Source organism: Aspergillus candidus, assembly GCF_002847045.1.
Source record: "Aspergillus candidus strain CBS 102.13 unplaced genomic scaffold BDW47scaffold_71, whole genome shotgun sequence".
Lineage (NCBI taxonomy): Eukaryota > Fungi > Ascomycota > Eurotiomycetes > Eurotiales > Aspergillaceae > Aspergillus > Aspergillus candidus.
In genome coordinates this window covers 1-26,856 of record NW_020194076.1, presented here as the reverse complement: position 1 = coordinate 26,856, position 26,856 = coordinate 1, and the positions used below count along the sequence as shown (strand labels likewise).

General features: G+C 54.4%; 7 protein-coding genes across 7 annotated transcripts; 2 read left to right on the top strand and 5 right to left on the bottom strand.

Moving 5' to 3' along the window:
- Positions 1-2,991: 2,991 nt before the first annotated feature.
- On the bottom strand, positions 2,992-4,846 carry BDW47DRAFT_112882 (RNA 3'-terminal phosphate cyclase-like protein). Its single transcript, XM_024814262.1, has one exon. It carries the CDS (start codon positions 4,832-4,834, stop codon positions 3,626-3,628), a length of 1,209 nt encoding a protein of 402 aa, XP_024668057.1. The 5' UTR covers positions 4,835-4,846; the 3' UTR covers positions 2,992-3,625.
- Positions 4,847-5,074: 228 nt separating this feature from the next.
- On the top strand, positions 5,075-5,888 carry BDW47DRAFT_134658 (3-hydroxyanthranilate 3,4-dioxygenase; the record flags this gene model as incomplete). The annotated part of the gene is made up of 2 exons (XM_024818138.1): positions 5,075-5,197; positions 5,333-5,888. Exons 1-2 carry the CDS (start codon positions 5,166-5,168, stop codon positions 5,886-5,888), a joined length of 588 nt encoding a protein of 195 aa, XP_024668056.1. The 5' UTR covers positions 5,075-5,165.
- Positions 5,889-5,891: 3 nt separating this feature from the next.
- Positions 5,892-9,296, bottom strand: BDW47DRAFT_112879 (CAP-Gly domain containing linker protein BIK1). The gene has a single exon (XM_024814261.1). The coding sequence runs from the start codon at positions 8,623-8,625 to the stop codon at positions 6,562-6,564; it is 2,064 nt and encodes a 687-aa protein (XP_024668055.1). The 5' UTR covers positions 8,626-9,296; the 3' UTR covers positions 5,892-6,561.
- A 547-nt stretch (positions 9,297-9,843) lies between these two features.
- Positions 9,844-14,172, top strand: BDW47DRAFT_120661 (MFS general substrate transporter; the record flags this gene model as incomplete). Its single annotated transcript, XM_024815520.1, has 9 exons — positions 9,844-9,958; positions 10,078-10,665; positions 10,714-11,253; positions 12,239-12,339; positions 12,458-12,601; positions 12,696-12,821; positions 12,867-13,306; positions 13,592-13,921; positions 13,989-14,172. 9 exons carry the CDS (start codon positions 9,844-9,846, stop codon positions 14,170-14,172), a joined length of 2,568 nt encoding a protein of 855 aa, XP_024668054.1.
- A 77-nt stretch (positions 14,173-14,249) lies between these two features.
- BDW47DRAFT_120660 (glycoside hydrolase family 43 protein) lies at positions 14,250-16,281 on the bottom strand (the record flags this gene model as incomplete). Its single annotated transcript, XM_024815519.1, has 2 exons — positions 14,250-15,279; positions 15,809-16,281. The coding sequence occupies 2 exons, from the start codon at positions 16,279-16,281 to the stop codon at positions 14,250-14,252; spliced, it is 1,503 nt and encodes a 500-aa protein (XP_024668053.1).
- Positions 16,282-16,594: 313 nt separating this feature from the next.
- BDW47DRAFT_83907 (oligopeptidase family protein) lies at positions 16,595-19,323 on the bottom strand. Its single transcript, XM_024819993.1, has 2 exons — positions 19,051-19,323; positions 16,595-18,972 (listed from the first exon to the last, which is right to left on the bottom strand). Exons 1-2 carry the CDS (start codon positions 19,080-19,082, stop codon positions 16,818-16,820), a joined length of 2,187 nt encoding a protein of 728 aa, XP_024668052.1. The 5' UTR covers positions 19,083-19,323; the 3' UTR covers positions 16,595-16,817.
- Positions 19,324-19,429: 106 nt separating this feature from the next.
- On the bottom strand, positions 19,430-26,502 carry BDW47DRAFT_112871 (ATP-dependent RNA helicase BRR2). The gene is made up of 3 exons (XM_024814260.1): positions 26,466-26,502; positions 20,140-26,398; positions 19,430-20,088 (listed from the first exon to the last, which is right to left on the bottom strand). Exons 2-3 carry the CDS (start codon positions 26,238-26,240, stop codon positions 19,557-19,559), a joined length of 6,633 nt encoding a protein of 2,210 aa, XP_024668051.1. The 5' UTR covers positions 26,241-26,398; positions 26,466-26,502; the 3' UTR covers positions 19,430-19,556.
- Positions 26,503-26,856: the final 354 nt, after the last annotated feature.

Genomic DNA, 26,856 nt, shown 5'->3' with positions numbered 1-26,856 from the left:
ATTACGTCTCCGTTCCGTCTTTCCTTCTTTTGTTTGCTTCTTATCTATGCCGCTGGGAAGTGGAGACTGGGGAGAGGAGCGGGCTTCGTTTGAACAGGGTGGGTGGATCCGTCCCGCTCGCTATTTGTTTTAGATCTTGGTGAGATCCTTGTTTTGTTTCTTTCTTCTTTCTTCTTTCTTCTTTCTTTCTTTTTTGGAGTGATTGGAGGGGGTTGGTTGTTGACTACTAACCAAGTACGGATACTTTAGTATGGTTTGGCTGTTCAGGTTGGTGAAGTTACTCCGTACTTGGAGTATTTTATGTTTTTATCCATAGATTGTTATGCTATTCCTTTGGGTTGTTCTAGTGTCCTTACCCTCTTTCTTTCTTTCTTTCCCTCTCTTATGGATGATTGATACCTTTTAACCACCAAGAACGAAGTCCTATCAATGGAAAAGTACGGGGTCAATAAGTTTACGGATAGAGCCTGGGGTACCGAGCAAGGCAACCGTACCAAGTCAAATAGAATAGTTAGGTTAAATTAGCGCATCTACTACGCACACACTATCAGTATCCATATCCATATCCACCCAGATCGGCAATCGTCCGCCGTTTCTGGTTCTGGGTCTCTGGGGTTTCTGAATTTGTCATGCGTTACGCACGCACGCTCGTAGCCCACATCGACGATAGTATGAGATCATGCCCGTGGGGAACACGGGACTGGGGTGGAGTGGGCTATCATTCTTGTGTATTGATAGATAGTAGGTAGCTTGTATCCACTGTGTTCCCGTTCCCCACGGGCCGTCTTCTCCCCGCAGCGGCACGATGTGTGTACCGCATGGTGGATAGTTGGTGTTGGTTGGCATTACCGTGCCCTAGACGACGGACCACCTCGTCTCGTCTCGTCTCCTCGACGAAGACGTAGGTATTTATTCTCGCGGAGTTGTGCACCCTCTGGTGTTCTGTTAGACACCATCTATCTTTTCTTTCATGTTGACAATGGGATGGGGAGCTTACGTGTTTGTCCCGTTGCTGATGCAGGAAATTTGTTTTTAGCCAGCCTAGAAACGGATCATTTGGTTAGTTCGGCAAGGTAGAGAGGGATTGGATGACCCTACAGGCTCTGTCGCACTACTGGGCTGTTCACTGCACAGCTATGGTGGTTTTCGGGAATGGTTTACATAGGGTGTCTGTTGATTCATTGTATTAGTATTAGTTTGTTTGATTCGGGAGGAGGGGCCAATTGAACTTACGTTCCCAATGAATATCTCCCACATTGCTGCACGGATGTGGCCTTTTTGTTTTTAGCCAGCCTGTTCAGATGAAGTCAGATGTTGTGTCATGTCTATATTGATAGAGGGATATACTTACAAGCTCTGTCACTTACTGGGCTGGCCACGCTGCAGCTGCTTGAACAGGGCTCTTGTGTGGTAAGATTTAAGGAACCTTGTTCTGGGAGTGGGATGCGAGGTGTCCGTCGTCTAGGGCTGTACATGCCAAGCAATGGTGGTTTTTGAGTGGACGAAGGTGTAGCAAAGAATCACAGCAAGAGCACGTCCTAAGAGGACTAGCCGGCGGACGGGCAGTCATTCTTTATCCAGTCTGGTATGGTTGGTTAGCACGTGCTAGGGCTATCAAGGGACCAGTGTGGCTTACAAGCTCTGTCACTTACTGGGCCGGCCCGCGGTGCCTGGCAGATGCTCTTGCTGGAAAAAAAAAGTAAGAAGTATAAGTCTAGCCAAGATCATAGAGATCAAGCAAGTCTAGGTCTGATGGGCCCGCTGGAAGATGAAGTCTGCACCGTCGTCCTAACCAGCGGATTAGGACAACGATGGAGGGTAGACATAATCTACCCATCGATGTATGAACACTTCCTCATGAGATATTATCACCTGCGGACCAGACCACCTGTTAGTCGGTTCTAAGACAGGGGAAGACTTACCGTTTGGGGGAAGTCTACGGAGTGTCGTGTTCGGCCGATGGAGTCGATCTGTTGGGTGATCATCATCAGCGCATCGTGGTGATTTCAGATAGAGCTTACAAGAACGCAGTCCCGGGAGATATACATAGAGGATCGAGAAAGAGAAACAGGGACACCGGATGCAAATCAACCGACAGGGGATTGCGAGTAGACGAAAGAAGCGGCCAGAGGGGGTGAAGCGTACATTCTTGAGTAAGACGAGATGGATCGAGCAGGGGGGGTATACTTTCAGCGGACAGATGGTCAATTAGGTTCACTCGAGGGATTGACTGGACTGACACTGGGTCCATGGTCCATATCGAGGTCATCACCATTACATCGGGGACACGACTACTACTTAGCAAACGGACAGCATTTCTCCTTTGCGGGTCAAGCGATTGAATGGGAAGAGAAAGAAGAAGAAGAGAAGAAAGAAAGAAGAGGGGAACTCCCTTTGTATCATTCCATTCATGTAGACCCGTCGAATGCTGCAAGGGAAGAGAGACATACGTCCCAAGCTGGCGGCGGTATCATATCCTGCAGCAATCAACGGCCACCACGCTGGGAGTTACCAGAGATCTCTGGGTAGTACTCTTCAGTCTCACCCACCGTGTTGACTCCATCTCGGAATCAAGGGTAGCTGACAGCTGAACGACCGATCGATCGCATCTTGGGACTTGCGACGATATCAAATCTCCGGATAGGAAGGCAGTTCAGACCGATGGATGAAACGGAGACGAAGAAAAGCGGACATAGGAAGTAGGCAAGGTAGACAAAAACAGAGAGAGGAACGGAAGGAACTGTACTGGTTACATTTCTGGCGAATTTTATATACATCGAAAAAAGAGAGAAAGAGAGAGAAAATAAGATCAAACCTGGAGAAGGGGGGTAGACTGTAATATTAATTTGATGGATATTTAGACGGTGTGTTGGAGGATCATGATTGTGTGAAGATGAAGATGAGAAGAAGAAGAAGAAGAGAAAGAAAAAGAGGAGAGAGAAAAAGAGAAGCCATTGAAAGAGGGGTGACAACTCAACCGATTCCCCATAGGGCGATCCTAGCGGTGAACAGGACTGAGTCAGTCTATGTTTTGATAATAATTATAAGGATGATAATTTGAAACAAGTGAATTTAACGCCAATAATCCTAAGATACATATAGACAAGGTGGGTATCATTTATTCAGCATTTCCCAATCAAGCTGATTTATATGGCTTCAACTCCAAGAGAAACTGGGAATCCCCTTCTCATTCCCCTCATTCCTTTCCAGGATCCACGCAAGGATGGAAATCAACAGAATCATAATGAGAATGAGGAGTATGCAAGTTGGCGCTTGGCAGCCACGTGTGGGACCCAATCACGACCACCAGTTGGCGGTCAATGTGGTCCCAAATGCATCGGGCATCCACGCTGGGAATCTCTCCATCTCCAACCCATAAAAAGAACTGACGTGGTGTCGTACTCGTCCAGCGCGACCCATGCCTTCATGGTCTTCTCCCAAGGATCTCTGCCACGTGCACGGTGGTGTGGGTGTTTCAACAACCTGAAACAATTCTGTGACCCTCCTTCAAATCTCCTGAAACAACCCATGAGAAATGGTTCCTGATGGCTGAGCTGAGCTGTCGCGGGCCGGAGAGTTGTAGATCGGTTTCCTTCCATCCATCCATCCTTCGCCCAGTATCAAACTAAGCCACCTTACGCCCAACGTTGCCAATACCGCGCCCGACCACACTGACGATGACGTCGCTCGTAGTGTTGTCGTCGCTGGCATCGCGAAGACCCCAGCCGGGACACCCGAACTTGGTCAGGTCGCGCGCCAACTGGATGACGCTCTCGTCGCCCACCACCTCTCGCCCCAGCTGCAGGCGACCGACATCTTCCGTCCCCATCGTCATGAGTCCCAGCATCGTCGGCGCGGCGGCGGGCGCCACACACCCGCCCTTGGAGATGGTCTCCAGCAGCTGGTACGCACACTGCTTGCCGATATCCTCGGGCGGCTGACCGCCCGACGGCGGGCACGCGACGTCCGCCGAGTACAGACAGCCGGTCGATGACTCGGCGACCAGCGATAGCCCGAATCCCAGACCAATCTTCTTCTTGGCTGCAGCGCTGGTCTTGTCGGGGGCGTCGACGAGCGGCGCGGACGACATGTCTGAAAAGACGTAGGTATCCGGCGACAGCGGGTTAAGGATGCCACGGGCGGTTTCGATCATCCGGGCATTGTTTGATCCCGACGTGCCGACCGAGTAGGCCACACCGCGGATGCGCTTAATCCGACCGGCATTCAACATGTGTAGTGTCTTCGCGAGACGGACCTGGTGCCCAAAGACCAGCTGCACCTCGCCACCACCGCCCTTGCCGTTCGGGCCGGGGTTAGACCGCCGTAGCACGCGGAGCTCAATGTTGTTGAAGATGCCGAATTGGTTGTAGAGCGGGAGGATGGCGGTCCGCACGCTGTCGACGGACATGTCGCCCGTCGGGGTGGACGAGGTGATGACGCCCGGACCGCTGAAGAGGACTCGGATGGGCGCCTTGGAGAACGGAGCGAGGAGACAGAGCGGGACGAGGAAGTAGCTGACGCCGCGCGAGCAGTTCGGCGGGAGCTGGTGGTGGATGACGCCGCCGCTGGCGCCATTTCCGGGCGCGCTGCCCGTGATCAGACCGGGTTTGAAGACAAGAATCGTACCGGTATACGAGATCTCCATCTGCGAGCCATTGGTCACGCTCTCGATCAGACGGAGGAAGGAAATCTCATGCGGGGCCAGACCGGGATTGGTGGACGACGGGCGAATCTGGGAAATCTGGATGGTGCGGCCGGTCAAGACGGAAAACACCAGTCGCCAGACGAAATTCTTGTGCGAAGTGAACCGGACGGGGGGTTGGGAGGTCGCCATGGTGCGATTCTCAATCGGAGTCGTGCAAATGGTGGTGAAACTGAGCAAGAACAAGATCCAACTTCCGACGGAGAAAAGAGAAAAAAAAAAAGTAGATCGAGAAAATCAACCGGGGCGGTGGATGATCCGCTCCGATGGTGGTCCGCGCTTAAGCCCGGCGTATCTCCGGGTATGGGCCTGAGGAACCAACGATTAGAAGTAAATCATGAAGCATGAATCATCTCGATCATTATCAATCTCCTTGATCTTATCCATCCCTTCTTGATACTTACCTGTGCTATCTTCTTACTGCCCTCAGAATCATAACTAACTCAATTACCCCCGAGACAACATGCTTCCCCCAGCATTAAACATCCCCAAATGGTACATCCCACCCCAGCATACCTTACCCCTCCCCCACTACATGACTTACATACTGTCTATCACCACCTCACCACCGCAATATCACCACCACACCTCAACCAACAAACCCAACAACTAACCCCTCCCAATCAACAGGCTCGAATCCAACTCCCACCTCCTCCAACCCCCCGTAAACAACCACTGCATCTACCACCCGTCCTCCCCAACAACCCCCGGCTACACAGTAATGATAGTCGGCGGCCCGAACGCACGCACCGACTTCCACATCAACCCAACCCCGGAATTTTTTTACCAATACCGGGGATCCATGCTTCTCAAAACCGTCGACACCTCGGCATCAACCCCCGTCTTCCAGGACGTGCCTATCCACGAGGGCTCGCTGTTCCTGCTGCCAGCGAACACGCCGCACTGTCCGGTGCGGTTTAAGGATAGTGTGGGGGTTGTTGTGGAGATGCCGAGGGGGGGCGAGGGGGTGATGGATGCCATGCGGTGGTATTGTGCTGGGGAGGGGTGTGGTGAGGTTGTGTGGGAGAAGAGGTTTGTGTGTGTGGATTTGGGGACGCAGGTCAAGGAGGTAGTGGAGGAGTTTGGGGCGGATGAGGGAAAGAGGACTTGTGGGGGGTGTGGGAGGGTGGCGAAGACGAGGTTTGAGGAGGGGGAGGTGGTGCAGCCACCACGGTTTCCGGAGTAGCGTGTTGTATCTTGCTTGTTGGGCTGTTTTATTGTGTTGTATTCATATCTATTTTACCCTACAGCAATGGTCATATTTTGAACAAAGGACTCTGTATCCTTGTCAATTGTATTAAGTGCACGCGGCCTATATATAGTGATTAAATGCATCAGGTCCAAACGCTCGAAGGATGTAAGCCGGCGAGTGTATCAACGAGGAATATAAAAAAAGAAAAAAAGAGAAGAGAAGAGAATGAGAAACAAAGAAGGAGGGGAAGGTGAACAGAAGAAAAGGGAAAAACGTCCAAACAGACTCAAATAGCTGAACGGAGCATGAAGCTATTAACACATGGACCAAGCGGCCCTGGAATAATAAACAACCCTGGCAATCTAAGGCGTCTGCCACCGATAAAGAGTATAGTCAAGCATCAAGACACTAGCCAACAGGATGGAAGAAGAGTGAAGAGATAGAAAAAAGGGAAGACCAAGATCAATGGATATACCGATGTTGAAACAAGCAAAGGGTGATTAAACAAAATAGGCAAAACAGACCCGGCACGCTGTACCATGAGCACATCTCACATTACACAGTGGAGGAGCGTTGAAGGTCGCAAAAAAAATAAAAAATAGATAGGAGTGAAAGAACATATCTAGGTGCCCGTCACCATGAAATTCATGTCGATATGCAGCCCCATTTAATCGTCAAACGGGCAATCGATGCTCTCGTGGCCGTCTCTCTCGCAGAGCGCACACCACTTTGTTTCATCAATCACACCGCTCGCTTTCCCAGCCACCGGGGCCATGGAGGTTGTTGACATGGACGACGACATGGCCATGCCGACTCCTTTCAGTCCCTCTGCCACCACATCGCGGCCGGTCTTCTGGGGGGTTGTGCTCTCACTTTGGCTCGAAGGAGTCGCGTCCCCAGCCGCCGAGCTCTCCGAGGTCGGCTTGTCTTCCGTCGCGGTCTCATACTGGGAAGGCCCCTTGGACGGTGCGTCTTTGTTCTTGTTCTGCGCACCGAACATGTTGGAGCAACTCAGAATATCATGATTCCCGGTTTCGCAGATCTCACACCACATGGAATTGCCGTCGTCCGAGCGGCTGTCGGACTCGGGCATTGTCTCGAGGCGACGGTGCGAGGCATCCGGGGCCGTGCGTTGGGGAGGATAGGGTTGGTAATCGTCATCCGGCTCGGGAGCATCGTGCCAGTCACTAGGGACCACGGTGCGATCCGACAGGCGATGCGAGTGGTTGCTAGTAAGGTGGTTGCTAGCCTTCGACGTGGACCCGGTCTTTTGGTGGTGGGGGGCCGCAACAGTGACTGTCGAGCTGCGGGTCCGACTGTTACCGTTGGTCTGGGACTGTTGCAGCTCCCGCTCCAGCTCCTCGATCCGGTAGGTCTTCTGTTCAGTCAGGCGTTCGAGCTCTTGGACCTGTTGCTCCAAGTCGGCCAGGTGCTGAGGGTCGTGGTCGCCCTGGGACTTGAGCCCATTCTGCTGAAGCGCATGGATGTCAGGATCTCCCCGACTCAAAGAATGGATGATGGCCTTCAACCCGCGGATCTCGTCGTCCTTCTGATCCAGCTCCCGAGATTGACGGGGCCCACCCGTGCTGGATCGAGGGCCTGCAGAGTTCTCTCGCTCTCGCTGTAGCTCGAGCTTGGTCCTCTCCACTTCGCCTCGAAGGAATTCCACTTCCGCCCGAGCCTCGGCCTCTCCACGGCGGGCATCCTCGAGACCTTCCTCGAGCTCCGACACGAGCTCTTCGAGCTGCTTTAGCTGCCGGGCCACCTCCTCGACATCCTCCCCGCGATCTTGCAGTTCCCGGTTGTGCTGCATCACCTCCTCGAGCCGCTGTTCGTATACCCGCTCAGTTTCCGACGCGGCGATTTCCAAGGTGTCGAGAGTACTGCGGAAGTCGGCTCGGTGCAGATCGAACTCGGCCATCAACTGCGCGATCCTGTCGTTCTTCTCCCGCAGCTGGGCCCGGACCGAGAGGGCATCGGAGCCCTCGAGCTCCTCCAGCAGATGCTGGAATTCGGATAGCGCCCCGGCCTGTTCGCCCAGCTGTTGGTCGCGATCCGACAGCTGTTGCTCGAGGTTCGACACACGGTCTTTCAAGCCTTGTATCTCGGCCACATTGGACGTGCGGATGGGGAAATCCGAGGTTCTGGTCGACACGGCGTCATCCTCCAGGCTCACTCGCGAGGGCGGACGATCGGAGGCCCGAGACGGAGCCTTGACGGGGCTTCCTTTCACGGGACTCCGCGGATAACCGTTCGAGCTCGGAGCAGAACGGGCGGCGGCGGACGGGGTGCGTAGTCCGGCCAGGCTGAGTTTGGAGGGAGGCGGACCCCGGGGGGATTCTGGTCGCGGTAATGAGGGCCGTCTCACTCGCGGGGGCCGCACGGCGGGACTCGTACCGGGGCCCACGGACTTGCTGAAGTTGACCGGTCGGGAGGGGGTGGGCGGGTTGGCGGACGGGCCCATGGAGGACGACCCGGACGACCGTTTGCAGACATATTTGTTGTTGTTCATGGGCACGAAGATGCCCGACCCGGCGATGGACGTCGCAAAGTACTTCTTCCCATCCACGTCACCACTGTTCTTCCCGCGTCTGGCATGCTCCGCCGCCAATTCAATCCCAGCGAACTTCCCCGGCTTTCCGGCGACAGTCCCGAGATATCGGACCGTTCCGTACATGCTACCGGGAACATTCACCAGGTCTCCGACCTGGACCTCGTCGAGGGGCGCCATTGGAATGTTGGTATGGTGCGGGGAGGGGGCAGACGGTGGAGAGAAGCGTTGTCGGCCGTCCTCGTCGAGGATTTTTCAGAGGACGGGAAAGTAGGAAAATTTAGCAGAAGGGGGGGACGAGGACGCAGGGAGAGTCGGAGCAAGAGGCGGTCGCAAGGGACGGTCAGCAGGGAGTGAAAGGGGTGGAGCGAGAGCGACTCGGAGTGAAACGTCGAGGCAGCACAATGGATGAAGGTGAGCAAATTGAGTGAGACCGGTCACAGACCAGCAATAATCATGGCGTATTTGAAGGACTATCGACACTAGAGAAGCCGGGTGAGGCCGTCGGAGGATTTTCTAGGATTCTAGGACGGTCGAACGAGTAGGAGCCGGTCTCTAGAAATCAACAACCCCAGTCTGGACCCAGTTCCAGCTGTTGGGCAGCTACCGAGGGGTCTTGTTTATTATTATTCCCAGGGGGAAAACAAACCCAAAGTGAAACCCCACCGTGGTGGATAATCTCGTGGGAAGTTTGGGTTTGGACCTTATTCTGAAGTGTCGATAGCAAGAGTCAACACTGGATTAGGGACCACGGTCCAGGGGTTCAAACGGGGAGCCACCAGAAGCCGCGACTAGTCCGTTAGACGGGGATCAACTGAGTTAGAAGCTTATCCGAGAATAGACAGTCTCCTGTCAACAATGGGCAAGGAGAGGAGAGAGGCGAAGTGATCCCAGACGAACCATGGATGGGGTTCTATCTCCACTGCGGCGAGAGATGACCAGTCACATCAGGGTGGATTACGTCAGTGGTGAGTAATTATCCACGTGAACTAGACTGCATATGCTTAGATTAGTCATTGATGTAGAGCTTTGCTTACTACGGTATTACATAAGAGGTACATGTATGCAACTTGTACGGCGTATAATTCAATCCTCTAATCTGACCAGTTGCAGGATTCTGGTCATCTTTATAATCATTCCTTGGTTTTCTACAGTATCTGAATACACTCTTTCATTTTCTGACGTTCTGTTCTGGCCACTTGTCCCCTGTCCTTCCAAACAGCCTTCGCGGAAGTGGAGTTCCAGCCGCCCTGATCCACCCATCATCATCCAGTTCAGCCTTAGTTGGAGCTGCACGTTACATCTTCCAACCCTCCACTCCATCCCTTCCTCACTGCCGTCTCCCCCGTCGTATACACCCAACCAGGAAAAAGAAAAAGAAAAACAAGAACCGTCAGAATGGCGCAGTATTTCTTCGATCTGCTATATAATTTCACGGATTGCATGTGCTGCTTTCCCAGCACGCCGCAACTGAAGATCAACAATCGCAGCTTTAAAATGCTGCGACTCCTAGGTGAAGTATGATCATCCGTCGTCCCTTTTCCTTGTTATTGGTATCCCAATGTCGCGTTCGGGTGGAGCTGACCGATTGATTCGAGTAGGGTGGCTTCTCATACGTTTATCTTGTTCAAGACAAATCAACCTCCGAACTCTTTGCGCTGAAGAAGATCCGTTGTCCATTCGGTCAGGAGTCCGTCTCGCAGGCCCTAAAGGAAGTGGAGGCATACAACCTGTTTGCGAACCAGTCCAACATCATCCATTCGATCGATCACAGCGTTGCGACCGAACCGGGGTCCAAGTTTCGCGCCGACGGGGGCGATGCTGGCTCCAAGACCGTCTACATTCTCCTGCCGTATTACCAACGCGGGAACCTCCAGGATGCGATCAACGCCAATCTAGTCAACCACACCCGCTTCCCCGAAAAGCGTCTAATGGTGCTGATCCTGGGAGTCGCCCAGGCTCTCCGCGCCATGCACCAGTACCGGGTGAAGAGCGGTTCCGGAACCACGCGCAAGGCCAAGGCGGTTCGGCGGGAGGGCGCAGAGGCCGACGCGGAGAGGACGATGACCATGAAGCCCCAGCGAAGGGCCAGCCAAAAGGTTGCGGACGACGAGGAGGACGAGGAAAACGAGCCGTTGATGGATGACGAGGTCACCCAGAGTCAGCAAGGAATTGCGGATGGCCAGCTACGCCCCTATTCCCACCGAGACATCAAGCCTGGTATGTTGTAATGCAAGTTATCGTTGGGACAATCGCTGACCGCTACAGGCAACGTAATGATCGATGACGACGGTCGGAGCCCGATCCTCATGGATCTGGGGTCCCTGGCGCCTAGTCCCATTGCCATCACGTCGCGGTCGTTGGCCATCGCCGTCCAGGATACCGCAGCCGAGCATAGTACCATGCCGTATCGCGCCCCCGAACTGTTCGATGTCCAGACGGGCTCGGTAATCGACACCAAGGTCGATATCTGGTCGTTGGGATGCACGCTCTATGCCTGTCTGGTAGGCAAGAGTCCCTTTGAAGCGCGAAGCGAGGAGACCGGCGGGAGTCTGAGTATGTGTATCATGGGTGGCGATTGGCGATTCCCCGACGAAAAGTCGGGCGCAAACAAGGGCAAGTCCAAGACGGGAGGCGGAGACGCCCAGCAGGCCGATCCCGCGACCATCAGCGACCCCGTCAAAGATGTTGTCCGGAAGTGCTTGCAGGTGGAACCTGCCGACCGACCAGACATCGATGAACTCATCCAGCTCATCGAAAACGCCATCAAGGATCTTCCGGACGACGATGGGATCTCAGGTAGCTCCCGTTAGACCTGAGCGGATTCTCTGTCCTTGGTCGTTGATCCATGGGCGACGTGGTCTAAACTACATATGTACCATATGAGCCGATTTGCTTGCACATACATGTCCCTCTTCTCTGCTGTCCGTGGCTGCGATTATGCCATCTGCCGGTTTGATCCTGCGCTTTGTTGATTTATAATTCTCGAGTTTGATACCACAATTACATTGGCTGCAAGCGGGTTTTGCAGGAGCTTTGACTGACTTGATTTCGAGCGGACTCAAGTCCGATCTTACCGTAGGACGAGTGGGATGGACAAATACCTTCAAGGTCTCGTAGAAGGGGACTGATAGGCGTAGACCAACCATCTACCTGGTTGGTATTGATAAAGTGATTGGCTATCTCATTGGAGACTTTAGCTTCTCCTTGGTAACCGACAAAGAGCTGCCCTTCTCCCCGCTTTCTCCTCCCCAACTATCTTTCCCCCCGAGGAGAATAACCCAACATTGGACCTTCTCCTCACCAGACACGAGAATAACCGGACTGTCATCTCTCTCACCTCCGCACCAAGTGGATCACACACGATACCCCCATCCTCCACAAGGGGTCGCGGAATGGTTTCCGGTACCCCTGCTTATCGCCACTGGTCCCCGATCCTGGGGGGAACAGATAAGTGGCTGGAAAGGGCGATGATATTCCCTCGATGGGGTTTAGGGTGATGCAGGTATCTGATATCAGAGGCCGGACGGCAAAAACGCTGCAAAGATACTCCAATCAGTGCAGATCGTGATTCGATGGTCGAAGCGGCATTCCTGATAAAGTGTTCTGGGCTGCCGGTGTTTATATTCCGAGGTTACGCCCACATGGGCAATTGTCTCTTTCGCTGTGGGGTTCTTACTAGACCACTGCACCGTGATATAACGACTGATGGCGCCTCTGATCGACACAAATGCCATTCCTGGCACTTTCACACTGGTGGACTCGGACCATGTGGTGGCCCGTCGCCATCTAGATGGGGGCAAATCGGACATTGTTCTCGTCCCTGAACCGTCTAATGATCCTGACGATCCGCTCAATTGGTCGCCTCGACGGAAGCTGTTATCGACTATTTGCGTCAGCACGTAGGTTGTCCTCATCCATGTCCTGAAACGTTTTTAACAGAAGTAGGTATACGCTCTTTGCCGGGATCGGGACCTCGGTCGTCTATTCGGTGCTCACTCCCCTCTCGGAGGTTACTGGGCTTTCAATACACACGCTGAATGAGGGTACTGGTTTTTTTTTCTTGCTTGCGGGTTGGGGACTGCTATTTTGGCAGCCGTTTGCACTGCAGTATGGGAAGCGGTTGACGTTTCTGGTTTCATTGATTGGGGTTATAGTAAGTCTATGATGTATACACTTTATATACAGGGCTGACTCAATGGTGCATGAAGGGGACACTGATATGGGGGTGAGTGAACCACTGCACGCAGGGGTACAGCATACTGACGAACAGGCCATTTGTGCAAAATAATGGACAGTGGATAGGACGAAGCATACTGGCGGGCTTCTTTACAGCCCCAATTGAAGCCCTCCCAGAGGTCGCCGTGACCGACGTGGTATGTCTACTTTGGAATCGGCGAGGAGGCGACTAACGCGTGCAGTACTTCACGCACGAGCGCGGGACCTATATGGGTCTTTATGCCTTTTTCCTAGCCGGAAGCAACTACTTTGCGCCTGTGATCTGTGGCTTCATCGCCGAGCACCATGGGTGGGAATGGGTCTTTTACTGGCCGGCAATTTTCTGTGGCTTTGCGTTTGTGTTTCTGTTCTTCTTCATGGAGGAGACCAACTATGTGCGCCAGATGGAAGTACCCGAGGAAACCCCCGATGAATCTCCAGCTCTACCAGAGCCGACTGAGAAGGAGAAACCTGTTCCTGTTGACACGACGCAGGGCGATGCGGAACGAGGAGTAGTGTATAATAAGAGAAGCTACCGTGAGAAGCTCTCCGTGATAGGGGCCCGACAGCCGAGAAACAACATGTTTCGACGGTTCTACCAGACGCTGTATTACTTGAGTTGGCCAGTGGTTTTCTACGCGGGGTTAGACGCTTCATGCTTCTGAAAGATGAATACTGACTCCAATAGATTTTCTTACGGCTCTTATTTGATCTGGTTCAACGTGCTCAATGCGACTGCCTCGATCGTTCTTGGGGGGGAGCCGTACAATTTCGGGTATGCGCTCCTACTATAAACTATTGCACCCATATAAACTAATTGTACAGATCATCGATGGTCGGTCTTAGTTACGTTGCGTGTTGCTTGGGGGTCATATTAGGGTACGTACCTCAATACCACAGTATCTGCAAGCACAAGCTAAGAAGTTAGATCCCTCTTCACCGGCCGCTTCAGCGACTGGCTCACCATCCGCCTGGCTCGACGCAACAACGGAATCATGGAAGCAGAGCACCGTCTTTGGCCTTTTGCAGCCTGTCTACTACTCGTTCCTGGATCCTTACTTCTGTGGGGCGTAGGAGCAGCACACGAAGTGCACTGGTTTGGGCTATTGGTGGCTATGTGTGTATTGGCACTGACCAACACGTGTGGCGTGACTCTGAGCGTGAACTATCTGGTGGACAGCTACCGGGAGCTCAGTGGTGACGCCATGTCGAGTATTATCTTGGTTCGCAATACGATGTCGTTTGCTGTTGGCTATGGGTATCTACACCTTCCGTTTCGTTCTCTACATGTTTTCCGCTTCGCCTACAGTCTAACACTATGATAGGATCACACCGTGGATCGAAAACCTCGGGTACCAGGATTGTTTCATATCGGCTGCGTTTGTCGGCCTGGCCTGTTCGGCTGTCTTCCTCGTCATGATCAAATGGGGCAAAGGGTGTCGTATTCGCAGCCGCGAGAAATACTGGGCTATCGTACAAGAGAACCAAGCGAAAGGGATGGGCCATTGACTTTCAACACTATGTACCAGACATACATACACATCTATATACTCAATCCAAATCAAACACACAAAAAACGAGAAAGATCAAACCAAATGAATATCCCCCTTCTCATCATACCCAATCTCCCTCATCCTCACACTCCTCAAATGATCCACCCCCTTCGACAACTCACAATCATGATAAAACAACCACCACCGTCCCTGAAACTCCACAATAGAATGATGCGTCGTCCACCCAAGCACCGGCTCCAGAATCCGTCCCCGATACGTGAACGGCCCCCAAGGATTATCCCCAACAGCATACACCAAAAAGTGCGTATCGCCCGTCGAGTACGAGAAATAGTACTTCCCCTGATACTTGTGCATCCACGCCGCCTCGAAAAACCTCCTCTCGTGATCGTCCGCCGCAATGGGCTCGCCCGTCTCCGGAGCCAAGATCGTCACCTCCTCAACATCGGTATCAAACTGCAACATATCATCCGTGAGACGCGCCACGCGCGGGAAAAGCGCACGCACGCCCTCGCCCTTCGGCTCCTGAGGCCCGGTCTTGCTCGCGTCGAACACCCACTTCCCTGCATCGTCCCGAGACCAACACTGCAACTGTCCACCCCAGATACCCCCAAAATACATATACGCCTGCCCGTCATCGTCCACAAACGACGCAGGATCAATACTGTAACTGCCCTTCATGAAGTCCTTCTCCGCAGTGAACGGGCCCTCGGGCTTATCCGCCACCGCAACACCCATCCGGAACAGGCCATCTGGTGCCCTAGCGGGAAAGTACAAGTAGTATTTGCCATTCTTGGTCGCCGCGTCGGGAGCCCACAGCTGCTTTGCGGCCCAGGGGACGTCTTTGTCGGCCAGGACGACGCCGTGGTCGGTTACGGCTGGGGCGCTGCTGGTGGTTGCGTCTGCGGATGCTGGCGGGGGGGCACTGTCCATGGAGTAAACGTGGTAATCGACCATGTCATATTGGTCGCCATTGTCGTTGAACTGGATGTCTGTCTCGCGGTCGTGAGAGGGGTAGATGTAGATTTTGTTGTTGAAGACGTGGGCGGAGGGGTCCGCTGTGTAGATGTGTTTGACGAGGGGGGGGGTTGGGGGGGCCATTTTTCTTTCGTTTTTCTAGTATACGATACTAGTGTTGTGGTTATGATGGTAGTGATTGAGTTGTGATTGCAACGATTGAACTGGAATGGCTATGTTAGTACAGTATAGATCTGGCATAGGGTGGCGCTTTATAGGTATAAAGTAGGTATATTAACCGATCAGCCTAAACATCCCACAGGATTCATCCAGTATAACCCCGCAAACTACTCCGTCCTCCGTCCTCCGTACCGGAGTACTTATCTACGTATACAGCCGGCTAAATGACAGGGGTCTGAAACGGTTCGAGTTTCCATCCTCGGTCTAACGCTCAATCTTTCTCTATTGCTATGCTCATGATAATGCGGATCTAATGCTGAATGAATGACGCAATGCATGGATAAAGGAGAACATCATTGAGTCCTGCTCCGGAGAAGGGTTAAAAAGGAAGAAAAAGGAAGAGAAAAAAAAAAAAAAGAAGAAGAAGGGGGGAAAGACAAAACTAATTAAAGTGTCCAAACTTCATCCTCATCGCCACCTCCGAATCCTCCCTCGACCGCAAAAGACACTCGTCCCACTCGCGCTCCATCCTCGCCAACATTTCCGCCGCCGACTCAGGCTCCGATTCCGCTTTTGCCTTGGCCTTCTTAGAAGACGACCAAGCGGTCTCCGGGGCCTTGTCCCGCACAGGCGACTCACACCCGCGCAGACCGATAAACCGGCCGAATCGTCGGCGCTTGGTGCTCAGGTCTACCTGACCTTCGCCGTCTGAGCCTAGCCACGCCTGTACCGTGACTGGGTAGGAGGTTGTCGCGGGGAGAGGGGGCCAGACTTGGTGGAAGTGGCGGGCGAGGTTGTCGAGCTGGGCGGAGGTCAGCAGGTGGAAGGAGAGGAGGTTCTTTGGGAAGTCGGGGTGTTGGAGGCCTGTTGTGCTAGAGACGAGGGGGCACAACGGGGTTCGGAGATGGCGGAGGACGGGGTGGAATGAGGGATGTGCTCGTGAGAAACACTCTTCTGTGCGGGGGGACATGGGCGATGAGCTCATCCCTGAGGAGGACTGTGGTGATGGGGGTTCGACCACGATGCGCGGAGGAGAGAACGGATGGTTGTTGTCTAACATGTTGCAATCTTGCAGTGTGTCGCTTTGAAGAGAGCCTTGAGAGATCAGCGTCGATGGTCTTGTGGTGGAGAGTCTCAGGCCGCACGAGACGAGACTGCCGTCAGTCGGTCGTGGCAACAGCTCTCTCTATATAGGAAGCAGTCCAGAACCTTGTACAATGAACCAGGGAAACCTCTAAAACATGAAACTCTGCAGAATCGGGACAGCATTGTTCTCATCGTCCACTCATCTTTCATCCCGTTGTCTTTCATCCCATTCCAGGCTTCTATGCTGTGAACAACAACTTGGTAACGAATACGCTTTGTTCTTAATTTAGCAACAATGAAAACCAAAGAGACCCTCATTCATAACATCGTGAACAATAGATTGAGAGCTATGTAAACTGAATCATTGACAAACGATCGCTTTCAAGTGCAGAAATCAATGACATTGACAGAATTCGTACCCTAGTTCATGGCCAACTTGGCCACATCCCGATCTATCGTGCCCCGATTATTCGACACGGGCACACTATTCGGGTCCATCGCAGGAGGCAGCCCAACATGTCGGTTGATGAAGTTGAAGATGGTGTGATGCCACATCAGCGCATTCTCCGGATTCAAAACCCAGTGGTTTTCGTCCGGGAAGGTCAAGAACTCGCTGTCAATGCCCTTTGTCTGCAACACGTTGAATGCAGAAAGACCCTCCGCGATGGTCAGACGATAGTCCAATTCATTGTGAATGACAAGGTGCGGGGTCTGCCAATGCGCGGTATGCCGGGACGGATCCCATTGTTCCCAGTTCTCGGGAACCTTCCACAAAGGACCCTGCAGATCGTGAAACGGGAAGTAAAGCTCTTCGGTTGCAAGGAGTGCCGTGCAGCTGAACACCCCATCATGGGTCACGAGCGCTTTGAACCGTCGACCGAGGGGGTGACCCTGCATCCAGTTGACCATGTAACCGCCGTAGGACGCTCCCAGGGCAACAGCCCGCGATGTGTCGACATAACCCATGTTCTTTTCGATATACTCGAACCCCTTCTCGAGGTCGATATAGGGACTTCCACCCCAGTTCCCGCGAATCGCATCCGTGAAGGGCTGGCCATATCCCGTGCTCCCAGTAGGGTTGGGCGTGACGACGACGTATCCTTGCTCCGCGAACACTGCGGGATTCCACCGGGTGCTCCACTGGTCATTCCAGGCACCTTGCGGACCACCATGGATCAAATATGCCAGCGGATATCGGTGTTCCGGGTTGAAGGTCGACGGCTTCACCACCCATGCGTGAACGAAGTGGTCATCCGCCCCGGGGAACCATATTTCATCGACCTGTGCAGAGGATAGCCCGAAAGTCGCGCCATCGCGGCCAATAGAAGAAATGACCTGGGCATCCTCAGGGGATGCCGGGTCGATGATGGACCACTGACTGTTGTCCACCATGCTGTTGCTCGACACCAATAGCTTGGACGAGCCCGCACTTGCCGGTAGCACATCAGTCACATAACCCGAGTGGGTCAGCTTCTTCAGTACATCGGGTTTGGAATGGCGGATGTTGTCGAGCGGGAATTGGTACAAAACGCCCCGGCCGTTCTCCTCTACCGACACAAATAAGGACTTGTCGTCTTCAGCAAAAGACAGACTTGACGGGCTCAGACGCCAAAGACCCTCCCCGTCCGACGAGGCAAACGCCTCGATCATCTCGCCGTTCCACGGGTTCGGAACATATAAGATCCTGTTCTTATCGGACTCGTAGCCATCATGGCTCATTGCCAGCAGAGCGATGGAGCTACCGTCGGATGATAGAACGGGACTGGACATCGCCCCCTCCAGACCCTTCGCTACACACACCTTCGACTCCAAAGCATTCATACCCGTCCACGAGAACATCGGACAATAGTAACAAGAGCACGATGTGTGAGTGGCAGGATTGAGACTGGGATCTTTGGCAACGAAAACAATCGCAGACGGGCTAATATCAAAGTCCCCTGCGCCGCCAAACGGCGGGATAGGCGACTCCACGCCAGGGAGCCCACTGACGGCGATGAGGTTCGTGAGGCCCGATATCGTATACTTGCCCGACTGTCGGGTAGCCGGACTGAGAGGCGTCTGCTGGAGCAAGCCATACCAGATGGAATTCCGCTGGGGCTCAATATACGAGTCCCAGTGTCTCACAAATAGCGACGTGTAGTGTCGGCCCGTACTTAGCGGCTTCTTAACATCATGGGGATTGAACAGCGAGCCATCCTGGTTAGCCTTGCCCGTAACAGCAAACCCGATCTTCCCCGGCTCCACGACCGTAACTTTCAAATCCGAGACAGGGCCCGGCACGGTTCCCGCCGTGTATGTCTGGTCCGCGTGCCGCGCATCCCCGATAATGAAGGTAGTGTTGCCATTTGCCTTGGTCTTCAACCAGATCAGCTGATCCGTGTTGCCCAGCCATTGCGCCGAGCTGGCGCCGGGGTCGTTGGTGATCAGCGCGGATAGGCCGGTGGGGATGTCCAGCACACGGATCTCATTCGTTTTCGAGTGGGAATCGAACGAGTACGTGGTTTGGGTGTATATGGCGAGGGTGCCGGATGAATTGGGCACGGCGCCCGAGCGGCGGGGGGCTCCCAGAAGGACCCTGAGGGGTTAGCACCACACAAACTCTCGAGGCAGTAGGAAGCAATGGGCTCCAGGATTGAGTAGAAAATTCTCTTACTCCGGGGTGAACTTCATTGATCTGATGGTCATATCAATGTCCCTTGATCCGCCGATTGACTAATTAACGGTGAGATAAGATAAAGATCAGACCAGCTATCAGAGTGGAGCCCAAGATAAGAGATTAGGAGTTGCCAAGACAGGAACAGAAATTGAGAAAACCAACGAGGGAGACAAATAGAGAGGGAAAGAGAGAGAGAGAAGAAGAATGGAAAGAAGACAGAATTAGAAGAGAAAATGAAGAAGAGGGAGGAGAGACAGAGCGGGGAGCAGGACGAAGAATGTATCCCAACCGTGGCTGGACAGCCAAAAGGTACCCGCCCATGTGACCTTTTCACCCCTTCACCGACTACCGTGTACGTCATGGTCGAAAAAAATGATCAACGTGGCAAGCTTGCAGATAGATACTAGTATAATGTACATCAATTCCAAATGTGAATAGTACCAATCCAATGGGGGGTTCCATTCCCCACAATTCCCTTTCCCTTTCCCTTTTCCAGTAATTATTTATTCCTCGTCTTCCTCCTCGCTCTCGTCGTCCTCTTCCATCCCCTCCGCGGCAGTGACCTTGAATGTAGGCGCCTGGTCGACACCCACGTAGCTGTCGCTCATCAGGTACAGAGTCAGCTCGTGCTCGCCAGGCGATGGCACGATGTACTCCAGCCGCAGATCGAGCGTCCGGCCGATAGTCACGCGCTTGATGGCGAGCAGGCTCTTGGTCTTCTCGTCGCCGACCACCAGCCACCAGTTCTCCATCTTCTTGTTGGGGTAGAAGGGCGCGTGCACAGTCGTGTCGGGCTCCTCGTCTTCTTCCACCTCGCGCTCGATCTTGACCTTGAGGTAGGCCGGTTCGCCAGAGGTGACGTTCTCCGGGTCCTCGACCTGGAAGTCCAGGTCGATGTTGGGATACTTCTCGTTGGTGAACGCCGCAGCCTGCGCCAGCTGCTTGTTGTCGAGGCCAAGTCGCTTCACCAGCGTAGCGTAGTTCTTGTTCTCGGACGGGTCCATGGCCTCCATGAACTCGAAGATGTCGTTGATTCTGGGACGCAAGTTAGCACCGTGCGGGGAAAAATTCAGTAGATATACATACTCGTACTCGTTGGCCACCTGGATGACCTCCGGGCCGAAGTGCGGGATCTGTTTCAGGGGACTGTCGCGGTCCCACATAGCCTGGACCACCATCTGCGACATCTCCATGGCGTTCATAGCGTTGAGGTGGCCTTCCGACGACAGCACATCCACACACGCGCTGAGCAGATTCAGCACCTTGCTGACGATCTCCTCCTGGTCCTTGGCGAGATCAATCGGTAGCTGCATGCGCGAGAAGTGCGCCTGCAGCAGCACAAAGGCCTTGAAGTGCGGCGACTCGTACGCCGACTCGGACATCTTGACGGGCACGCGGTCGTACACGCGGCGCAGAATGTGCTCCTCATGACGACGCATCTGGATCGACTCGAACTCAGTGGCAGACGTGACGATCTCCAGGATACCCTTGAGCTTGGTCCGTGCCGACAGCGACAGGAGGAAGGTCTGCATGGTGATGAACGAGATGTTGTAGTAGGCGCCGATCATGGCGGCGTTCAGCGGCGACACGCTGTCGTCCTCCTCGTCGAGGTCGATGATCTTGGCCTCGCTCAGTTCCTTCAGCGTGTTCTCAACCATCTCCGATAGGAACGTGCTCAGTCCCTCGTGGCTGACGTCGCTGAGCCCGTAGAAACTCGGGTTCGCCAGCAGACGCCGATAGAAGTAGGTGTACGTCATCCAGTCCACGGCATCCTGGGTGGACCCGATGGTCCGCGTGCTCACCTCCGTCACGAACGCATCGTGCATGTAAGCCTGCAGATGGGATTCAACCGGCAGCGCTTCGTTGAGGAACTTCTTATAGTATTCACGCTTGACGGAGGGAACCATGAGTACGCCGCGGCCGATCTGGTCCTGGCCCGGGCGAGAAGCCTTGCCGAACATCTGCAGGATCTCGCTGATCGGGTAATCGATGTACCGATGTTCTCTACCCTCGAAGAACTGGGTCCCCATGACAACGACCAGATGTGCCGTAACATCCAGCTCCCAGCAGACCTCCCGCGAGGCCAGAAGCACCTGGATGGCCCCGATCGAGAACAGATGGGAGACAATTCGCTTGTCGGTGGAGCTCAGCGCCTCGTGGTAGTAACCGATTCCGTGAGAGAGCGACTCGGCCAACGTCCGCTCGTTAATACGACTGAGAAGGGGCGCCATCTCGCTCACCTCGGCGTTGAGGAAACGGTCTTCGTCATCATCCACGGCACATGCAGCCAACAGATCCATGGCCGAAGATCGGGTCTGTTTGCGGTTGGGCACAAAGATAAGAGACGGCTTGTCCGGAGACAGCTGCAAGATGGACATATAGGCGGGCCGGGCCATAGCGAGCATCAGTGACGGGAAATGGGGAATGCTGAAGGACTGGATATGGAGTTCCAGGGGAACGGGGCGAGCATGGGGGCTGAAGTTGTAGATTGTGTGCTTGTTGGCCCCAATCCACTCGCCGATATCACGGGCGTTGGCGAGAGGCACGCTCAACCCGACGATACGCATGCCGTTCTCCAGCTGCAGCGCGATAGAGTGCATGCGGGAGACCACGACTTCGTAGATGTAGCCACCGTAACCTCCGAGCATGTGGAGCTCATCCGCGATGAACAGCTGCACGGATTGCACGTTCTTGCGCCGTTGCCATTGTCGGGACAGGACGTCCCACTGCGTAGGCGTAGCGAGAACCAAATCGGCCCGCTCCAGGAGCTTCAGATCGGCAGTGGTTTCGCCAGTGAGCTTCACGATGTTCTTGCCCCCACCGACCTTGCTCAGCCGCTTGCCCCAATCGGCAAGTTTCTGATCAACAAGCTCCTGGAAAGGAGCAACATAAACCGCCCGGCCACTGTCTCCCTGAGCCCAATTGCGGAGCAAGGCAAGTTCTGCGCAGATGGACTTGCCGCTACCAGTAGGAGCGCCGACAAAGACATTCTCGTCCGAGTCGTAGAGGGACTTGAACGTCTGGGTCTGGATCTTGTTGAAGTACTGCCAGTCTGGATACAGCTTCTGGTAGTCGTCGCGCTTCAAGGCCTTGACGGGAGCCCGCTGCATGTCCAGCAGGGGCGTGTGAGGGGGGAAGCGTTCCGGCAGAATCAGCTTCTGGAAAGACACAGCAACCTTGGTCTCGGAATGCATCCAGCGGTCGGAAACAAGGGTGATGAAGTAATTGGGCGGCATCGGTTCCGTGATAGGCACGGTGAAGTCGACTAGGTGCTCGGTGACCTCGCCTTGGGCGTAGTCGCGGCGCAGGATAAACCGATCGTGGAACAAGATATCCTCCCCATCGCAATCCTCTACCAAGATCCAGAAGTCCTGCGCAGTACCGTGCAAGTCATCGTCCCACACGAAGTTGGGAGTGATGGTCAGCTCAACCCGGAGCATGGATCGCGTGATAGGTTGGACCTGGGCCTGGACTTCCAATCGAGGGAATTTGGCGACCAGATCGCAAACAATCCGCCCAGCCTTGGGCATACCGAGTAGCTCACCCATCCGGGGTGGGTCGAGATCGAAATAGCTTTGCCACGGCACGTCGATTCTCTCGGCCTTCTGTAGGATATCCCGGGGGCAAGACGAGAACTGGCGAAGCGGGGTCATCGTAGGCCACATGCGTCTCTCAGCCATCTTGCACAGATCGAGAGCAATCTTCGCGACGGACGACCAGCCCTTCTTCAAAGAGATCTCGAAGATGGCCCGGAGAATACGACCAGCCGACTGGGTGACGTAAACCATATCGGCCATCAGGGCCAGCCCTTCCAGCTTGAGACGCGAGATATATGCCTGCAACAAGACATTGATCTTCGCATGGGGCTCGTCGATACCCTCCTTGACAGGGACGGGAACGCGACCGAGGAGCTTGGCCAGCTCAAGTTTCTCGTCCTGCCGGACAGGGATGTACTTGAACTCGTCACTGAGAGCGAAGATGCGGAACAGCTCGATGGTGGTGATCGACGGCTGAAGATGCTGCGAGTACGTCAACATGGAGTTGTGGCCGATATAGTAATGCGAGGCAACGCGGCCCAGCTCCGTGGACTGTAAGCGGCCCGTCTTCTTCTCATACTTGACAAGGCCCGCTCTCTCGAGGATAATGGCCGCCGAGTGGACGAGGTCCACCCGCTTCTGCTCCAACGCGTCGTCATCTTCATAATCCGCACCGACGCTGTACAGGCCCGGAGATCGAAGCATGCGCACAAACAGATAGGTGTACCCCAACCAGTCAACGCCTTCGTCGCGAGTCCGGATGTTTCCAAGCACAACCTCGGCATTCATGTTGTCGGCGAGCTTGCTCATCAACTGACTTTCGATAGGAAGTTGCTGGTTCATGAGCGAGAGATAGTATTGGATTTCGGCTTGCGCTGTAATGATGATACCCTCACCGAACGTGTCGAACTGCGGACGACCGGCTCGTCCCAGCATCTGGAGCACATCCTGAGGACTCAATTCCACCCAGCTGCCCTTCTCGGGAGAATAAATCTGGGTACCCTTGATGATGACCGTGTGGGCAGGAAGGTTGACACCCCAGGCAAGCGTTGCGGTACACACAAGCACTTGGAGACTGCCATCGGCGAACAGAGCCTGCACGGAATCACGATCCGCAAGACTCAGACCGGCGTGATGGATACCGAACCCGTACGGCAACAGATCCTTTAGCGAAGCATCATCCACCGACTCGGCTTCCTCGGACAGAATAGCCCGACTGGCTGCATCACTGCGCAAGATCTGACCGATGGTCTCCATCTCTAGGGCCTTGTCCCTGATGTACTTGGCAGTCTTGGCGGTTTCCTTTCGCGAGTGGACGAAAATCAGCATCTGATTCCGGCGTTGCCCGACTTGCTCGAGCACTTTGTTGTAGCAAATATCGTTCATCGTCTTCAGCTGCTTGATGGCCTTCTTGTCTGTCACGCCGATAAACTCCTGCTTCAACGGACAGGGTCGGTAGGAGCCGTCAAAGTGGAAAAGGCCCTTGGCCGGGTCGATGCGGAGGAAATTTCCTACGTCACGATAGTTGGGGAGTGTGGCACTGAGACCGACGATTCGCACTGGATCACCGGTCTGCTCACCCTTGCGGATGGTCCTGCTTACGATGCTCTCGATGACCGGACCACGCTCGTCGTGCAACAAGTGAATCTCGTCAATGATGATAAGGCGCACCAGGTTGATGTAGCTTGTTTCGGATCCCTTACGGGTGATAACGTCGAACTTCTCGGGGGTGGTGACGATGATCTGTGTTTCGGCGATCTGCTGCTTCGTGAGCTGACGATCACCCGTCAGCTCCGCCACTCTGATGCCGTAGGGTTCGAGACGCTTTCCAAGGTTGCCGACTTGTTCCTGGACCAGGGCCTTCAGCGGGGAGATGTAGACAATCTTGAAATCATCCAGCATCACCTGGCCGGTCTCCGGGTTTCGGTTCTTTCCGATCTCACGGAGGATCGTGAGCATGGCGACGTTGGTCTTACCGGAGCCCGTGGGGGCACAGACGAGCATGTTGCCGTCATCCTTGAAGGCAGACGGGTAGCACTTGGTCTGGATCCGATTGAGCTCCTTAGAACTTCCAAAGCCAACACGAGCCCAATCCGGCAGCTCGGTCGTGGACATGTTCTTCTCGCCGGGTTCCCGCTTGGCCTTGGGGGGCGGCACGTGGATCTCTTCGTAGCCCTTGAAAGTTCGCTTGGTGGAGCCCTGGGGCAGCTTAACGTTGGGGTTCGTCATCAGATGGTTACCCTGGTGGAAGACGAGATTCTCCAAGTTGATCTGTCGCTTGGGCTGCAATCCACGCACGAGGCCGCCTTCCGTGGGTTTCTCCTCGGGTTCCGGGGCCTTGGGCACGTCGACGTCCATCAGATCAACCTTAATCTTCTTCTCCGGCCGGCCAGCGCCGTCGTCGCGGGTGTGTTTGCCACGGATCTCATCCAAAATGGCACGGTTCCCCGCCTCGACCATCTCGCTTTCAACCAGATGGCGAGCGTCGGCGTCCTCGGCCACTCTCCGCCAGCGAGTCACCCAGACGATTTTGTCGCGGTTGGTGACGAGCTTGGCGACCAGTTCCGGGTGGTCATAGTCGAAGAGTTCCATCAGGTCGTTTTCAACGTCGCGCAGGGGCTTCTCTTCGCCCTGCTCGTCCTTGCCACCCATGATCTCGAGGGCCTCGAGGGCCTTTTCTTGTTGGATATGCGCATCAGAATACGCCGCACCGATTTGACGCTGGAGCCAGTAGGCATCGATCTCCCGGGCCGCGACCGCTAGGCGTTTATCGCCTTTATCGTCCCGGCGATTCAGGCCGCCGTCTATGACCATTTCCTCGGACTCTTCCAGCCCCTCCAGGTCTGCCTTTTCGCCCGATGCATCGTCGACATCCTGCTGGTCGGCCTCGTCCTCGTCGGACAATTCGTCGTCATCACGGATCTCGTCGACGGTGCCCATGCGCTCGTCGTCCTCGTCCTCCTCGTCGAAGACAACGGCAACACCCTGTCGCTCGTCCAGTTCGCCATCGGCATCACCGTCCAAGCCGCCGTCCATATCCTCGTCTTCGTCCTGGGCGTCGTAGTCCGTAATCTTCTTGCCTAGGTTTACCAGCTCGTTGAACTCTTTCGGATTCATCGCGCTACCCAGCAAGTCATCGACCTCCTTCTTCTTATCAAAATCCTTCATATCCTCATCCTTCAACAGCTCGAGCACGGCATCAGCCGCACTGCGCACCACCTCATGGGGCACATCGCCCAGATGGTTCGCCGTCATAGTGAGGATAAGATCGTAGGTGACACGGGTAGCGGGGGTACGGGGGCGGTACTTCAACCCCTCAACCAGCGCATCCGCCGCAGAGAGAATGCCCTGACCGCGTAATTGAGCGGGCTGGCCACGTTGTCGCTTTCTCTGTTCGCGAGCGAGCACGTCCTCGCCTTCCCGAATAGCGCCGCGCTCTAAATCCGTCGGCCCGGCCGTCTTCTTCTTCGACTTCGGCGCGTCGTCACGCGAGATTCGCGAGCCCATCTCTCGGATGCCGATGCGTCCGGCAAGGGATTCTGGGTCGCCGGTGGGTTCATCGTTGACGCGGGAGACGAATCGACGGTCCGCCTGGAGAACCAGGTTGGACATCGCCGAGTATTTGTACTGGGAGATATTTTGGTCCGCCATGTTGGCAGAGGCGTCCGGAGTGGGACGATCCTATATTTGATAAAAAAAAAAAACAAAAAGGAAGGAAAGACAGGTGAGGTATCGTAAAATGCGACTGCGAAAAAAAAGCGTCGTCTGGGCTCGGGTGGAGCTCAGAATCAACCGGCGCGTCGAGACTCCTGTAACCAGAGAAAAGGGAAAAGATGAATTCTGTGATTGATCAGAGAGTTAGAAGGCTTCACGAACCTGGAGCATCCTCCTGCAGAAAACAGGAACACTTGCGGTGGAGGGTTGCAAGCTGCGCAAAAAAAGTAATTGAAATGATGAGAGTGGCAGGAGTTCCGGGATGAAGTTGGCCGCAAGTTCGGGAGACGCAGATTTCGGTGGCGGCGAGAGCTGTGGCTGCCTGGGTGCCTTGACACTTGGTGCCTGAGGCATACAGCCATGCTATCCGCCATCGTTCTCCACCGTCTGTCCGTACTGTAAATTATTGATATGGCTCGAATTTAGTTAACTATTTGGTATATTCAATTCGAACCGTCAAAATTATCTACGATGGTAATCCACCGGCCAGCATCCACACATCTTGTAAGACTCACCCTTATACTAGGATAGTATCTTGCTACGATAGCGAAAA

Excerpts from the sequence above, each read along its gene's own strand:
- BDW47DRAFT_112879 (XM_024814261.1), bottom strand. The coding sequence starts at position 8,625 with ATGGCGCCCCTCGACGAGGTCCAGGTCGGAGACCTGGTGAATGTTCCC.
- BDW47DRAFT_112871 (XM_024814260.1), bottom strand. The coding sequence starts at position 26,240 with ATGGCGGACCAAAATATCTCCCAGTACAAATACTCGGCGATGTCCAAC. Across the intron at positions 20,089-20,139 it reads CAGGTGGCCAACGAGTACGA|AATCAACGACATCTTCGAGT; the intron begins GTATGTATATCT and ends CTTGCGTCCCAG.
- BDW47DRAFT_83907 (XM_024819993.1), bottom strand. The coding sequence starts at position 19,082 with ATGACCATCAGATCAATGAAGTTCACCCCGGA. Across the intron at positions 18,973-19,050 it reads TCAATGAAGTTCACCCCGGA|GGTCCTTCTGGGAGCCCCCC; the intron begins GTAAGAGAATTT and ends CTAACCCCTCAG.
- BDW47DRAFT_112882 (XM_024814262.1), bottom strand. The coding sequence starts at position 4,834 with ATGGCGACCTCCCAACCCCCCGTCCGGTTCACTTCGCACAAGAATTTC.